Raw genomic sequence first — 14,088 nt, forward strand, 5'->3', positions numbered from 1 at the left:
AGAGTTTGGTATAGTAAGTCTCTTGATTAAAGGTTCCAGCTTACAAGGGATGTATTGAATGTCTATAGCCAATGCAGCAGCCATAAGTACCAGTCCCCAGGGCACGTACAAAATGCCCAGCTGTGGTGATGCCAGCTGAAAAGAAACTCACTGTTCATTTTGTAATTACCTTTGGAATTGCCATTGTGAAAAGGAGTTTTTCAGTGCTGTTTTTCCCAGAGCTCCTCTCTTTCATTTGACTGACTACAATCATGAAGTCATCTCGACAGCCTCCAAAGGTCAGCACAGAGGAGTATGAATAAAAGACCTTCATGTGCTGTAGACAGAGAGTTTGAAAGAGTCATATTTCTGTAAAAGAAAAAAGGCCCACCTTACACTAATGTATTTGCCACTTACTGCAAGAACACCAGATCTCCAGCAGTAATAGGCAGTATAGGTAATGGGCTCTCTAGGTAAACAGCTGGCAGAGAAAGCTCAAGTGAAAATTGCATTTCTAGTTTTCTCCTAGCCTGCTTGATGCCTCACTGCTCCAGAGCAGAAGTCCAAACTTTGCTGTATCCCAGGTGGTGGTAGTAAAGCACACACCACTGAGATTTTGCAAGATGTATGAGCCTGTTTGCTGTCCAAAGAAGCAGTCAGCTGTTCCACAAAACCCTACCTTAAACTGTAGCTGTAATTTTCCTTTGTTTATGTAGCATTCAAACATAGCACGGACTTCCCTCTTTCCTGACTTCTACAAATTAACTTCTGGATCCATTTGAAGTTAAAGACAAACTTTTAGTGACTTCAAGTGGACCCAAGGGAATGTCTTTCTGTGGGAGGTAAGTTATTTTTCTTAGACAGTCTTCCTCACCATACCATAGTGTTATAATCCAGTATGCTGATACCATCTTCATTCACAGCTATCCAGACTGGACAGTCTTCCAATGCAGAAGGCAAAATAGGCTAGAGAAAAAGAAAATTATTAATTTCAATATTTTTTTGACCACCATCCAAAGATGTTTCTATCCTTAAAACCTAAGATTTATGTCAAAGTGAAGATGAGAGAGAATCCTACAGGCTTACTGGTCTGACCTGGTTTGATTAAGAGGGCTTTCTCAAAATCTGGAATAACATTTTTAGATTTACAAAGAATTTTGGGACTACTGGCACAAGAGATGCAGTGATAACAAAGGCTTTGAGATTAACTAAATTCTGTCGGTGTATTTAAAACTGAAGGAAATGCTAGGACAGAGCAACAAAATGCCACTTCTGCTCTGCTCTGGTTCTTACACCACTCCCATCAGTCAGGCAGGCAGGGAAGCCTGTTGGTTTCTGTAATATGAGTGCACCCAGTACAACCAATGATTTTTACAAACGTGTATCAATTTTCTGTTAAAGAGGAGTTTTGTGTTGTTATGGCTAATGACATCAATCCTTCATGGGAACCTGCTGTTACATGGCTAATGCCATAGCCTTTGCTATTTAACTGTTGAGAAGTTATATGTTAATCATCAGGAATATCAACATTATTTAAACTCTGGGTGGAACTTTCTATATTCTGATTCTTCAGTGTCAGTGACCTCAAATACCAGTAACCTCTTCTGCTTTTACTCCTGAAAGTGGAAATAATTGTCGTTTTGGAAACTTTTTGTATGTTTACACAGGAGATCCCTTTCATCGTTAAACTTTATTCCATAACTATAGAACTTTGACGTAACCTTGAGACGTAACCTTGAGACATAACCAGAGACGTAACCTTGAACAGGACCTATCTCAAGCTTTCAATAGAGGAGGTTTCTACTGGGTTGGGGAAGATGGTTAATGCCTAAACAAGATTTCTCAGACGGCCCCTAAGATGTTAGTTTGGGCCGGGTAAGAGGTACAGAGCTCTGGCCTGGGATGGGCTGAGGGATGGAACAAGCTCCTGGGAGAAGCGCTCCCTCCAGCTGTTCTTTGCTGTCCCACTGATGCCTGTGGGCTGGCAGCTTACCCAACATGTGCTGTAGTTTTCATTTCTGCAACAGGACACGAGCAGCGCTTGCCTCTCTCGTGTGGCAAGAAAGCAGCTGCTCTGTGTCAAGTAGGGAACAGGACTGCACTACCCATTCTCCTTTAGCTAGCATCAGCTGCCACGTGTGATTTATGGGGGACTCTTCCCTTCCACCCTCCAGTGATACGTAAATAGTATTTTTAAACTATCATTGCAGCCTTGATGACCAAGGAAATTCCTGCCTGAGAAAGCATTGGCAAGGTTTGTAAAGAGAGGTGGTATCCCATATTATGATCAACTGATTTATCCAGGGAACTTTCCCTTTTTAATTACTGAGCACTAGCAACCTCTAGCGTTTTGAACATATTTCTTTCTTAACATATGTGGTACCACACAGAGCTGTTCCTTCTATTTTTTCTCTTCCTGAAGTAGAAGCATTTTCAGCCTTTGTTACCAGAGATCATAGATACATGTCTACTCAGTTCACTTTCAGAACAGAAAGAAAGTGTGCTTCAGTTACCTTAGCAGCAAATAGTTTGGCTCCAAAGAGAGGCCATTTACGGGCCACTGTCAAATAAATTCGAACGCATTCTGGTGGAGAGCATCCCTGTAGGACCATCCACTTCGTCGCCAGCCTGTCAGCCAGTTGTCTTTACAAATCCAAGACACAAGACAGCATTATTTACTAATGTCTTCTAAGGAAAGGTGAGTAGAATTATAACCGTTAATAAATATTCCTCTTATTCTAAAAAAGGCTGTTCTACACAGCACTATGGACAGGGCTGTCAGCAGTGACAGTTATGAGAGCTGTACAACTTGAGTTTATTTGAGCATTTTCTCTACTTCCACAATTATTAATATTTTACTACTACTTATACTGTAATGCACAGGAATCCCAGTCACATACGGGTTGCTCACTGGTGTATATATTAAACAACTGTATCTACAAACACTCAGGCAGCTGTTACAGTAAAATCCTGCTCAGCTGGTCTTCACATTCAATTATACTTTCACCTCCATCTTAACTTGTCTGCAGTATGCTCTGTGTGGAATGGCAATATCTGCTAACTCTTGATTTGGCTCGCTAGGGATGGTTTGGCAGCTGTCTTGCTGCATGCAGATGGAATTTGCTTCCAAAAGGAGGCAGTTGTGTTAGTTCCACCATTGCATCCCTAAGTAGCTTTGGATCTGGAAGATTACCATTTTCCTTCTTTAGAACAGTTAGAGCTGGGACCGATAGCAGCATCTGAATTCTGTACTTGAGATCTCTGCATTATGTGTGAGAATTTCCAAGTCAAAACATCAAAAATCCCTGCCAAAATATGTGCTAGCAGAATTACTGCATGGCCTGAAGCAGTTCATATGTGTTGGCTTTATGGCTCATTGCAAATGTTAGGCATCTGGATTCAATTGACATTTGGGGGAAGGGTAAAATAAAAATTCAGAAACAGAATTAATCTTAGGCCTAGGTTAGAGTTTGTTGGAACAGAGATGCCTAATTTGGAAGTGAAAGGCTTAAACTTCTTGCCTAGGGGAAAATTAGTTGGTGATTTGGCTCTTTTTATATTAGTTAACGGCTATTTTCTTTTAAAGGAATCTTTTCCTGACACTTGTGTTTTGTTTAAGCTTCTACATCAAATAATCATGACGGGGTCCTTGAAATTTCTTAAATATAAAACCAGTATTTTGCAAGCAAAATTTGTTTTCAGCACAAAGTATAGAAGAACCAACAATTTACCTGAGCTGTTCAGGAGTAATGTTTTGCTTGTAGCGTTTGGGGTAGAATTTATCTAAGACCTGGTAGAGAAGATGCTGCATTTTTGATTGTGATAGTCCCCCAGGACTCGAAGATCCTGGTCGATCCAGATCCCCATATTCCACCTAAGACAACATCATAGTTTATGGTGCAACAGAACTATGGGGTTTTTTAGTACAGTAGAACATTCCATGAATTCTCAATACCGGTAACTACTGTGTTTATTAGTCATCCAAAAAGACACCATTAGGCGGGGGAATTTTGTCTACAGCATTTACCATAGTAAATGTCTACAGCAGAGCAACTACTGAGGACATGACTGCCCAATTCTTTACTGACCAAACAAGATCTTGTATAGGGAGACACTTCTGCATAACTGCCAGACTTTTGGGGTTTATTTTCAATTAAAACAACAGCATATTTGTAAATAGTTTGGGTAATGTTCCCAGCTTCTTCACCTCAGTTTACATTCTTTTAACAAATGCAACAATCTGTTTCAGCTCAGTAAGAAACTATTATCCTGCTTATCATGCCCACACCCCGTACTGTGTGTTTTATGTGGTAAAATGTTAAATGCAAGTCTGGGGGATCCTGAGTAAGAGGCTATTGGCAGTGCAACAGGGAAAGATTTTACTTTTAATGTCATTCTAGTAGTGATACTATTTCTGTATCTCTGCTAAGGCACTAACTGGAGCAGTTCTGGGGATCATTCCAACAACGTATGTATGCTGGTACAATGTGTTTGGCTGTTTGGCATGGTACATCTCGAACTGTATGTTTGATAAGAAAACACACTTTTGATGTAAAAGATAGGTGCTTAGTCAAAGATATTCAGTGTACAGCTGAAGTCCCTGAAGGACAGAAGGGAGGATTTCTGCCTATAGCTATACTCACCTGAGCCATCAGAGCCACCATTTCCAGAGCTAATTCCTTATTAACAGGAAACCTTCCATTGGTGATTTCATTGCTGACTTGGAAGGCCAGGAGCAACCGCTCCCGGTCTGTCTCACCTTTGGCCTGGTTCTGAAAATATAACCTAAAAGTAGAGAGGGTTGTGAAGGTAAAAAGATATTGTGAACTGAAAGTAGAGGTGAGAACCTTAATCAAGGTGAGTAAAAATAAAAGCAGTTGCTTTGTTTTGTTTCTCCTCCTTCTCTGAAGTGAACTTTGTGTATTGCGGGGGCACTGGACAGAGATTTGGAAGCTGAGGTGCCTCCCATATTAACAAGATTTAGGCAAAGAGGCTCAAAACATGCTTCTAGCTTTGGAAGCCATTTGAATTCTGTAAGACAAATACATCAAGATAGCAAAGCCTTATTAAACACAGATAAATCAGTGTCCGTCCATCCCCATCAAGCATAGTCAGTCAATATTTAAGATATGGCCTTCTCTAATTATCACAGAATATGGAACTACCTCTGCTCTACCTGTATGAGCTTCTACATTGCAGCCTTTTAGGCTTGTTAATTTTGCCAGCTTTGTTTTGACCACTTACACTGATATAGTTATTAAAAATAGTCATTGGTTTGCTTCAGCAAGAAATACGAGACCAAATTAGCAGACTTTATTTCAAAAAGTGAAGAATTATTGTAAATCAAAGTTTCCTACTATTTTTTATTCCCTTCAAACTTGCAATTTCTTTGACCTGGTATAGCAAGATGACAAATGGGGGTTGAGGACAGCAGCCTGGGGAATGCCTCCCAGAACCGTTCTTCATGCATGCTATTTACAGTCCACATAATCTAATTCAAATATTAAATTAAAGATGCATCTATGGCTGTATATTACACAATACTACACAAGATATTAATTCCAGTGGATCAGTTTGTTTATTTTTTATGTCACTTCTACAATACCATTACGACCATATTGACCTTGCACATCTTATCAGAGTCCTTGGTGTCAGAAAAGCCCAACCTTGGAAAGACCTTATCAAAGCATCCTTGCTGTCCAGGCTAGACACATTCCAATCCAACAAAGTACTGCAAAGTTTCACTCATGAAACAAATGCTGCCTTCTGGGTCAAAAGCAACAACTTCTGCTTCCACCTCTTACACCAACTAACAAAGTTTACAGAAATTTGTTTCCACTATTACAGTCAACAAAATCTTCATATATTCAATACAGAACTTAGTCTCTTTTCATTTTGGGGGTGGCCTTTGTTTTTCTTGCAAAGAGAAGACACATGCAGAAAACTGTTCCTTGTTCTCATACACAGCTCTCTGTTCACTGTAATTCAGAATTCCTGCCTGTATTATAAATGATTAACTTTTTCCAGTTTTTGGTTTAGATCTTTGTCTTTTACTTCCCATCTCAACTATCTTTCATCATCTAACTTTTAACATTTCTCTCTTTATAAAGTCTGGGCACTGCTACTACATGTCTCTTCTACAGCTTATGCAATTTAGAACATTGTTCTTGTATCTAAAAAGATCTTTGCAGATCATCTTTGTGATTCTTCACTTAATTGCAAGTTACAACATACTTATTTTCACTGGTGATTTTTCCCTCTGGTTTCTCTTCCTCTCACCTAACACACATTATTTAATTATGTTTTAGGATCTAGGCAAAGGAAATTGTGCCAAGTATTGCTTATTGTGCTACAGCTTGTTCTTAACTAATTTTAAGTCTATTCTGCTATTGCAAAGTGTTTTGGGTTTTACCTCTAGGCCCCCTTTTATACATGTACCACATACAAAAGTCATCACATCTCACGTAGGATTTGAACGCATCTTAGCTAAAATACTTTTGGGACTAGCACTACTATGAATTACTGGACATCTACAGAGATACATGCCATCTAGAAATGTTTAATTAACAGCAGTAGTGAGGCCAACTGAGGGAGCACAGTACCTGTTCTTATAGGTCAACTTCACAATTCTTGTGCCACCTTCATATTTCCCAGGATGCAATTCTTTTAAGGCTTGTTCCCATTTAGAAATGACATCACAGATCTTTATAAAATATCATGGAGAGAAGAGAGACAAACTGAGGTGAAATGTAAAGTCAAGGTTTGAGGGAAAAGTAAGTGAAAAAAATATTGTGGAACACAGAAGTTAAAGAAACAGACCGGATCAGCATAAACACAGCCAAAAGTGACAATTCCTTTTTCTGTTACACAGTATGTATAAAATAAAGCTTTCCCACTGAAAACTCCATCTCTCATCTGCAGGGGGACACACGTAAGTGAATTCTGACCTGGGAGCAACTCTGTGGCTATGTCTATGTTAGGAGGGATCAAAGCCCAGTAGTAGCAGATCTGCACAGTGAAGCACCTGTTCCGAGACTCTGTGCCCACAGTACGTGAGTTTCGAGGGGTTTTCCTTTGGACTACCATCAGTCTGATCAAATGGCTTGAAAGCCCACTACTATGTTGGATCACATCTTCTAGTTCATATTTCATGTAGAAAGAATCCATTTCATGCTCTCTAAGGTTGCTCCTTAATGTGAATCAAAACATGGTTAACAGGAATGATTGGTAGGTTTACTTCAAAAGTGCCCTCCTGAGTCAAACTAAAGCACTAACATACCTGCTGCATAGCAGCTGTCTACATGCATGGCTAAACCAAACCCTTGGCTGTCAATGTCCAAACTCTGGGAACATCACATCCTAGATTCCAACTTTGTAATTCAAACATATTTTAGCAATAGCATGGTTAATTTCTCTGGTTCCATTCAGCTCCTCTTGGTTATTCCAGTCCTTCCACAAGCAGTCTAAAAAAAGCCCCTACTTATCTTTTGATAGCATCTCAATAAAAGGAATATGAACATAAGAAGCCACATGAAACACATAATCAGATATCCTAATCCTCTCTTAAGAAGCTATTGAGTTTGCCTTGGCAAGTAAATAATAACCAGGTAATAACCAGTTAAAGTTATGCCTTTGATTGTATCGAGCTCCTTCATTTATTCTAATATCTCATCTCTCCAAATGGTGGTTCAGTTACCAGCAAAGCTCCAGATTATCTGATCTGTATCAGGCCATGAAAGCGAAGTATACAATTTGGCACTGTCTGCGGTAGTTTCCGCTTTGAACAATCTAATTTAAAGTTATTGGTATCTTCTCCCTCTGTTGCCCAATGTGAAATCATACACACTGTAAAACTGAATGTTCATGTTCTTTACAGGTATCAGGTTCTCTTAAAAGCTGCCACTACCTCTATTCCTCCATCAATGCTGTACAACAAATTATTCTCCCAGATTTGTACCAAAATCTGATATGTCTCATTCATGGCCATGAGCCTGCTAACTTATGGCGGTCATCCAGCTGCAGCAGGGGTAAAAATCTCCACAGGAAAGACACAGATGTTAATACTTAGTCTGCTTTGCCTTTCCCTTGATCTGAGGCACTCCTCCCTTTTTTAAAGTGAAGGTGTACGCATTAGAGCTTTTGCCCCTAAGTACGCTCATCAACAATGAAAGCCTGAGTTATCTGGATAGATCAAGGAGATAGTCCAATAGATGGGATTTATATAGACATGCCAAAAGACTCCCAGCCTAACGAAAGTTTGTCTCAATTAGGAGTGGCACACTTGATGTTAGTTGTGATATCTGGTCACGCCAGCTAGCTCAGTCATGTTTTAATTTTGTAGTCAAGACGAATTAAACTTTAAAATGTGCTAAAATCCAAGGTAAGTACTTTTTAAAAATTGACCAATTTATCACCTGCTAAAACAGAACACGCTTTGCCTTAACTAGTATTTCGACTAGACTGAGCTAATTATAGAGTCACAGAATCATTTTGTATGGAAAAGACCTTTAAGATCATCAAGTCCATCCATAAACCTAACACTGCCACATTCACCACCAAACCATGTCCCTAAGCACTATATCTACACATCTTTTAAACACCTCCAGGAATGGTGACTCCACCACTTCCCTGGGCAGCCTGTTCCAATGCCTGACAACCCTTTCCATGAAGAAATTCTTCCCAATATCCAATTTGAACCTCTCCTGGCATAACCTGAAGCCATTTCCTCTTGGCCTATCACTTGCTACTTGGGAGCAGAGACCAACCCCCTCCATGCTACAACCTCCTTTCAGGTAGTTGTAGACAGCAATAAGGTCTCCCCTCAGCCTCCTTTTCTCCAGGCTAAACAGTCCCAGTTCCCTCAGCTGCTCCTCATTAGACTTGTGCTCCAGGCCCCTCACCAGCTTCATTGCTCTTCTCTGCACTCTCTCCAGCACCTCAGTGTCTTTCTGGTAGTGAGGGGCCCAAAACTGAACACAGGATTCGAGATGCCGCCTCACCTGCGCCGAGTACAGGGGAAAAATCCCTTCCCTAGTCCTGCTGGCCACACTATTCCTGATACAAGCCAGGATGCTGTTGACCTTTTTGGCCACCTGGGCACACTGCTGGCTCACGTTCAGCCAGCTGTCAACCAACACCCCCAGGTCCTTTTTCCCAGGCAGCTTTCCAGCCACTCTTCCCCAAGCCTGTAGTGCTGCCTGGGGTTGTTGAGATGTTAATTCCTGCCCTTGGGTCACATCTCTGAATACTGATCCAGATAGACAACACCAAAGTTTATATATTTATTAGCCTTTTAGCAGCTCTTCAAGGATGTATGCTGAGTGTAGCAGGGGAGAAAAAAAAAATATACCTTCATATTGCCCTGCAGGCAGTGTTCCAAATTCCTGCCAGAAGGATCATCTGTGAACAGAGCAAATCCCATGTGGGATGGCTTCTTCATTCCTGTTTCCTGGTTCAGTTGCTGTATTAATTCATCAACCGTTGAGGAGCCATCAAAACCTACAACCTGCAATGAAAGAGGAGTTGCTTAAGGATAACTTTCAAGAAACATGATATTAATGGGTATTACAACTAATGAAGCCTGGTTTCCTACAGATTGGTGTCCTATGACTGACTGCCAGCTCCAGTGACAACATTTGGATATTGTCTTCCTTCACACGGCATTCATACTTGTACTGAGAATTGACATCTTTCCTTTTTCCCCAGCTACCTTTTCTTCCTAAAACCTGTAGAGCCAAGGCTGGATTCCTTTCATTTTCTCAGGAGAAATGGCTAAAATGGCAAGGAGGAGAAACAGCATCTATCTCCCAATATCTGATACTTACAAACACCATGGTGCCACCCACACAAAGGAGACAGGTTATAGTGCAGTCCTCTAGTGCCCAGAAGACAGGCAGCTGTGGTGGCTCACCTGGTAGGTTCCGTTCATGAAGTGCACTGGGATGCTGAAGGGGAGTGAGTGGTGGTAAGGATTTCTCAGCAGGATGGACACGATCTCCATCCGGGAGGGCTTGGCTTCCCGCTCGCCAGTCTGCACTGTGCGGTCTACTGATCTCTGGCAGTAGGTGGCATACTTGCCTATTTCACTCCTAGGCAAAGAGGTGGAGGTAAACCACAAACATGCTTTAATGCCATGTCCTCTTCTATTTCTCATGCCATCACAAAGCATTCCTCCCTCAGGCTTTTGCTCAAGCAAAGATACCTCTATGTGCAGATATCCTAGTTCATCTCAACAGAGTAACAGCTCAACTGAAAGGCTACAACACAAACCTGAGCTCCAAGGATCTGTAAAATTAAGGTAGATAATAGACTCTCTCGGAAGTGCAAGAGCATTCCCTGCTCCTAGGTGGAGTGGACATAGTACAGGAATATCCTCTTCTGTACCCTATTGCCATCATCGTTCCCATTAAACTAAGAGCAGTTCACCCTCAAACTTCCTGTCATGCCAGCCAAATTTAGTTACTATCCTGCTAAGTCCTGGTAAGTATTAACAATAATTTGTAATGTATTAGTTTCACAGGACTATGCAAGTTGTGTTTATCAATTTACATGGTTATACAAATTATAAGTTTCCATGTAGTAACCCTATCTGCCAATCAAAAGACTCGACAAAGTTTCAAAGCAGGCTCACATTTGTTAGTAGTTCAATACAGGATAGGGATTGTCACTAATATGTTTGGTTTACTGTCTAGTGAAGAGAGTGCTTCATTGAACAGCACCAAAAGGATATAAGTGTCTCTAAAGCCAGACACAAGCAGTCAATTACATCTTTTGCAAAAATGTTAAGGACGTATATTTGGAATAAATTCTGAAATGGAAGGATTTATAACCATGCTATCACTTTGCAGGGGAAACTAATTCAATTCAAGATGCCTTTGGGAGGTCAGTACATGATTAAATCTCCAGTTAAATCCATGCAAGCAACACGGAAGTCAGGAACTCTGGCTTTTCACTGTAGCAATATATTGTTCACCTCTCCAGTAATGTGTTTGAACAGTTTTCAAATGGAGAATCTTGCTTCAACGAGAAGCTGTTGTGTCTGGCTTCAAATGCTCCTGAGCCCAGTGTCCTCCAACCTAGAACTGTGGCTGACTTTTCTTCCTCTCTTACAGGTTGGATATATACCTTTCATGGAAAAAAATACCTAAAATGAAGATCTAGTGTAAATCTAGACCATAGGCCTGTGTAAATATTCTCATGTCTTGTTTGCTCTATGAATCAGGGAAAGCATATCTATTTAACTGGTCAAGAGACAGCTGTACCTGCTCCATCTGAAGAGACAGAAGTGTTCCTAGAGCTTGGTGGAAGGAGCTAAGCTAAGTCCCATTTAGCAACTGCTCTAAATCTAATAAACTAGAGATGAAGATAAGCACAGTTTTCAGTAATTTCTGTATGTTTTTTTCTAACCCTAATGATTATTTCATAGCTGGGTGGTATAATTCCTCTTTGCTTCTGCTTAAAGTTTGTTTGTGGATAAAGGTACTTTTGGGCCAAGAACCTGGCAGACCATCAGCACAGTAGTTCTTGAAATTGATGCATTAAATCAGTTTAATAGAGCCCAGCACATCCTTATGAAATTCAATAGTCCCTAACAGCAGAGCATCTCCACTACTAAGTCAAACGGGCCAGTTTGGGAGCTGGTAATACACAAGTTTGAAGAGATGGTTTCTAGTTACCAGCCAGAAGATCCCTAACGTGTTGCCTTAGCCAATGCAGGGAGAGCCTGAATACTGAGGAGCGCCTGATATCTGTACTTTTGCTACTGAGAAGAAATAACAAATATTAGGCAGCATAAAAAGACCCAAACAAACAAAACACACACACACACCACAAAACAAACAAACAAACAAACACAAAACACCAACCAAACAACCAACAACTTGATAGGAATACACAGATATCCTTTGCAATACCAGTAGACTATCAGCTTGAGTTCTGAGGCAGACTTACGCTGAGTATTTAAATACGAATATTTGTTTAACAGGAAACCACTCTTTTACCGATGTCTTAGCAACACTATATAGTTGCAGCAGATGACTAGACATCTCTAGCTGTGACCTCAAGGACAGTGAGATAAGCATCACCATGGAAACAAACCAAGAGCATGTACCCTGGAGAACAACTTACTGCTGTTACAGTAGATCTTCCAATGTTTTCTTATAGGGGAAAGTGTTACACAACAAAGAGTTACCATGCAAAGTGATAGCATGGTTATAAATCCTTCCATTTCAGAAGTTATTCCAAATGTACATCCTTAACATTTTTGCAAAAGGTGTAAAACAGTACTAACATGTATTTCAGGTTTGATAGTTTTTCTTCACTTTTTATGGTTCCCTGAGATGTTCTCTGCCTCACTTTTGTTCTGTCAGTATGCCTGCTAACCTGACAGCAGAATGTGATTGCCTAAAATTCTAATAATTCCTTCTAAATAATTACTTTGGTCTCTCTATCAATGAAAGAAAATAGCTGCAACAGCAAAAGACTCCCTATGTAGCTCCAGTTATACCTGAAAAAGTTCTTTTGCTCAGTTTTGTGAACTGGCTTAATATGTGACAAATTAGTGTGAACAACTGAAAGGGGACAGCTTGATACCACCTTCTGTCCCCTTCCTCAACTATTTTTGCAGATGTGAGTTACAAAATTGCTTCCATCTTTATCTGTAGTGGATGCAAAAGGCATTCAGCTTAGCAGAAGAAAATGCTGTGGTGGTCTTTACCTGGGGTCTGCGTGTCGCTGCAGGTGTTGTTTGACGTACCAGAGGAAGTGATGTTGAGGCAGGAAGAGAGGAGCACACAAAGCCAGGAGTTGCCAGCACTGTGAACATAAAACTGGACATCATTCTTGTTCTGTACTTCTTGCTTGTTGTCTTTCATAGAATACTGCAACCAAAATGTTGGATGGTGACTAGTGCTTTTGGGACTGCTCAGTTTTTAGACATGTAGTTCAAGATGTTTTAAAGGGAAGTGGTGGTCAGAGGACAGCCTGCTCTTCAGTATCTCAGCCTAGACTCTAAGAAGAGGTGTTGTAAATGATTGGCCACTTTTGAAAATTTTGGCTAGTGTAGCCAGAGCTGAGTGAACAATTGAGACTTTAATTAATACTTTTTTCCTATTTGTAACTGTAAATCATAACAAAGAATACACTGGGAAATTTTATTTCAAATTAGACCCATTATTCTTCAACCAGATTTTATTTTCTAGTGTGAGTTGAGAATATTATGATCAAGTATGTACATTCATGCTGTAACTCATTAATTTGATTCACCCAATAATTATCAGATTTCATGCTTAATAGTAATATTCATGATTTGCATGCTTTCAATTAACTAAAATAGAAAACCAAATTAATACTATGTGACAATTAGAAGCTAGGCAACAGGAGCTATTAATTTGGTTTCTGAATACAGTCTGAATAGACCATTAGCAACTGACAAATGGTTAAATTCAAACTAAAATCTCTTCTGCAAGTCATTACATTCTCAATGTTTTTCTTTGCGCATCAGTGCTGAGATTCTCTTTCCTCCAGCACACCTGTAGCATTTGCACAGCTTTATAAGAACCAGTCCCATTGTTAATTATTAAAAACATGGAATTAAATAGAAAGTACTTGCAGAGTGGAAGTGACAAAAGAGGAACTCACCTGAATGAATGAGTGGTTCTGGGGTTGTCGGCAGCTGGTCTGTTTAACCAGCTGACAGTAGATTTCATTCTGCAGCTCCGTATGTGTCAAGCAGACCTGCAGTGCTGTCTGGGCAAGTGACACATGGTAATCAATAGAAGGTGCCTCCACAGGGACATTGATGAACAGCTGACAGGACTGTAAAAGGGTGAAAATTAGCCAATGCCATGAATACAGCGACTCTTCTCTGATACTTTGCAGGCCAGGGTCCCCAGATGTGTTACAGACAATTAATGAATTCTTCTACATAACCTTGAGAGGAGAATAAATACTTAATTCCTAACCCTCCCTCTTTAGTTGTTGCAACTAGGAAATTCACTCAGCCTCCCCCAGCTGAGGAACTCACAAGGAAGCAAAAGAATCAAGGGGAAAATGTGCTTCCTGCCTTCCATACCTGTGCTTTACCTTGCTAAGACTCTCCAGTCTTACTGC

The 14,088-nt window shown here is 40.3% G+C and overlaps 1 protein-coding gene across 4 annotated transcripts in view; it reads right to left on the bottom strand.

Moving 5' to 3' along the window:
• PLEKHH1 (pleckstrin homology, MyTH4 and FERM domain containing H1) overlaps positions 1 to 14,088 on the bottom strand; it is a 53,587-nt gene that overhangs the window by 3,529 nt on the left and 35,970 nt on the right. For 3 of the 4 annotated variants that reach the window (XM_005502278.4, XM_065064345.1, XM_065064348.1), the window contains 10 exons: positions 13,618 to 13,794; positions 12,695 to 12,792; positions 9,890 to 10,067; positions 9,329 to 9,484; positions 6,582 to 6,682; positions 4,623 to 4,764; positions 3,711 to 3,853; positions 2,493 to 2,622; positions 859 to 945; positions 170 to 316 (listed from right to left, as the gene is read on the bottom strand). In XM_005502278.4, coding sequence (XP_005502335.3) covers positions 170 to 316; positions 859 to 945; positions 2,493 to 2,622; positions 3,711 to 3,853; positions 4,623 to 4,764; positions 6,582 to 6,682; positions 9,329 to 9,484; positions 9,890 to 10,067; positions 12,695 to 12,792; positions 13,618 to 13,794 — 1,359 coding nt within the window. Of the gene's footprint in view, positions 1 to 169; positions 317 to 853; positions 946 to 2,492; positions 2,623 to 3,710; positions 3,854 to 4,622; positions 4,765 to 6,581; positions 6,683 to 9,328; positions 9,485 to 9,889; positions 10,068 to 12,694; positions 12,793 to 13,617; positions 13,795 to 14,088 lie in introns of those variants that run through there. The other variant, XM_065064346.1, reaches the window with a different exon arrangement.

The sequence above is a fragment of the Columba livia genome, chromosome 5, assembly GCF_036013475.1.
Source record: "Columba livia isolate bColLiv1 breed racing homer chromosome 5, bColLiv1.pat.W.v2, whole genome shotgun sequence".
NCBI classification, from domain to species: Eukaryota; Metazoa; Chordata; class Aves; order Columbiformes; family Columbidae; genus Columba; species Columba livia.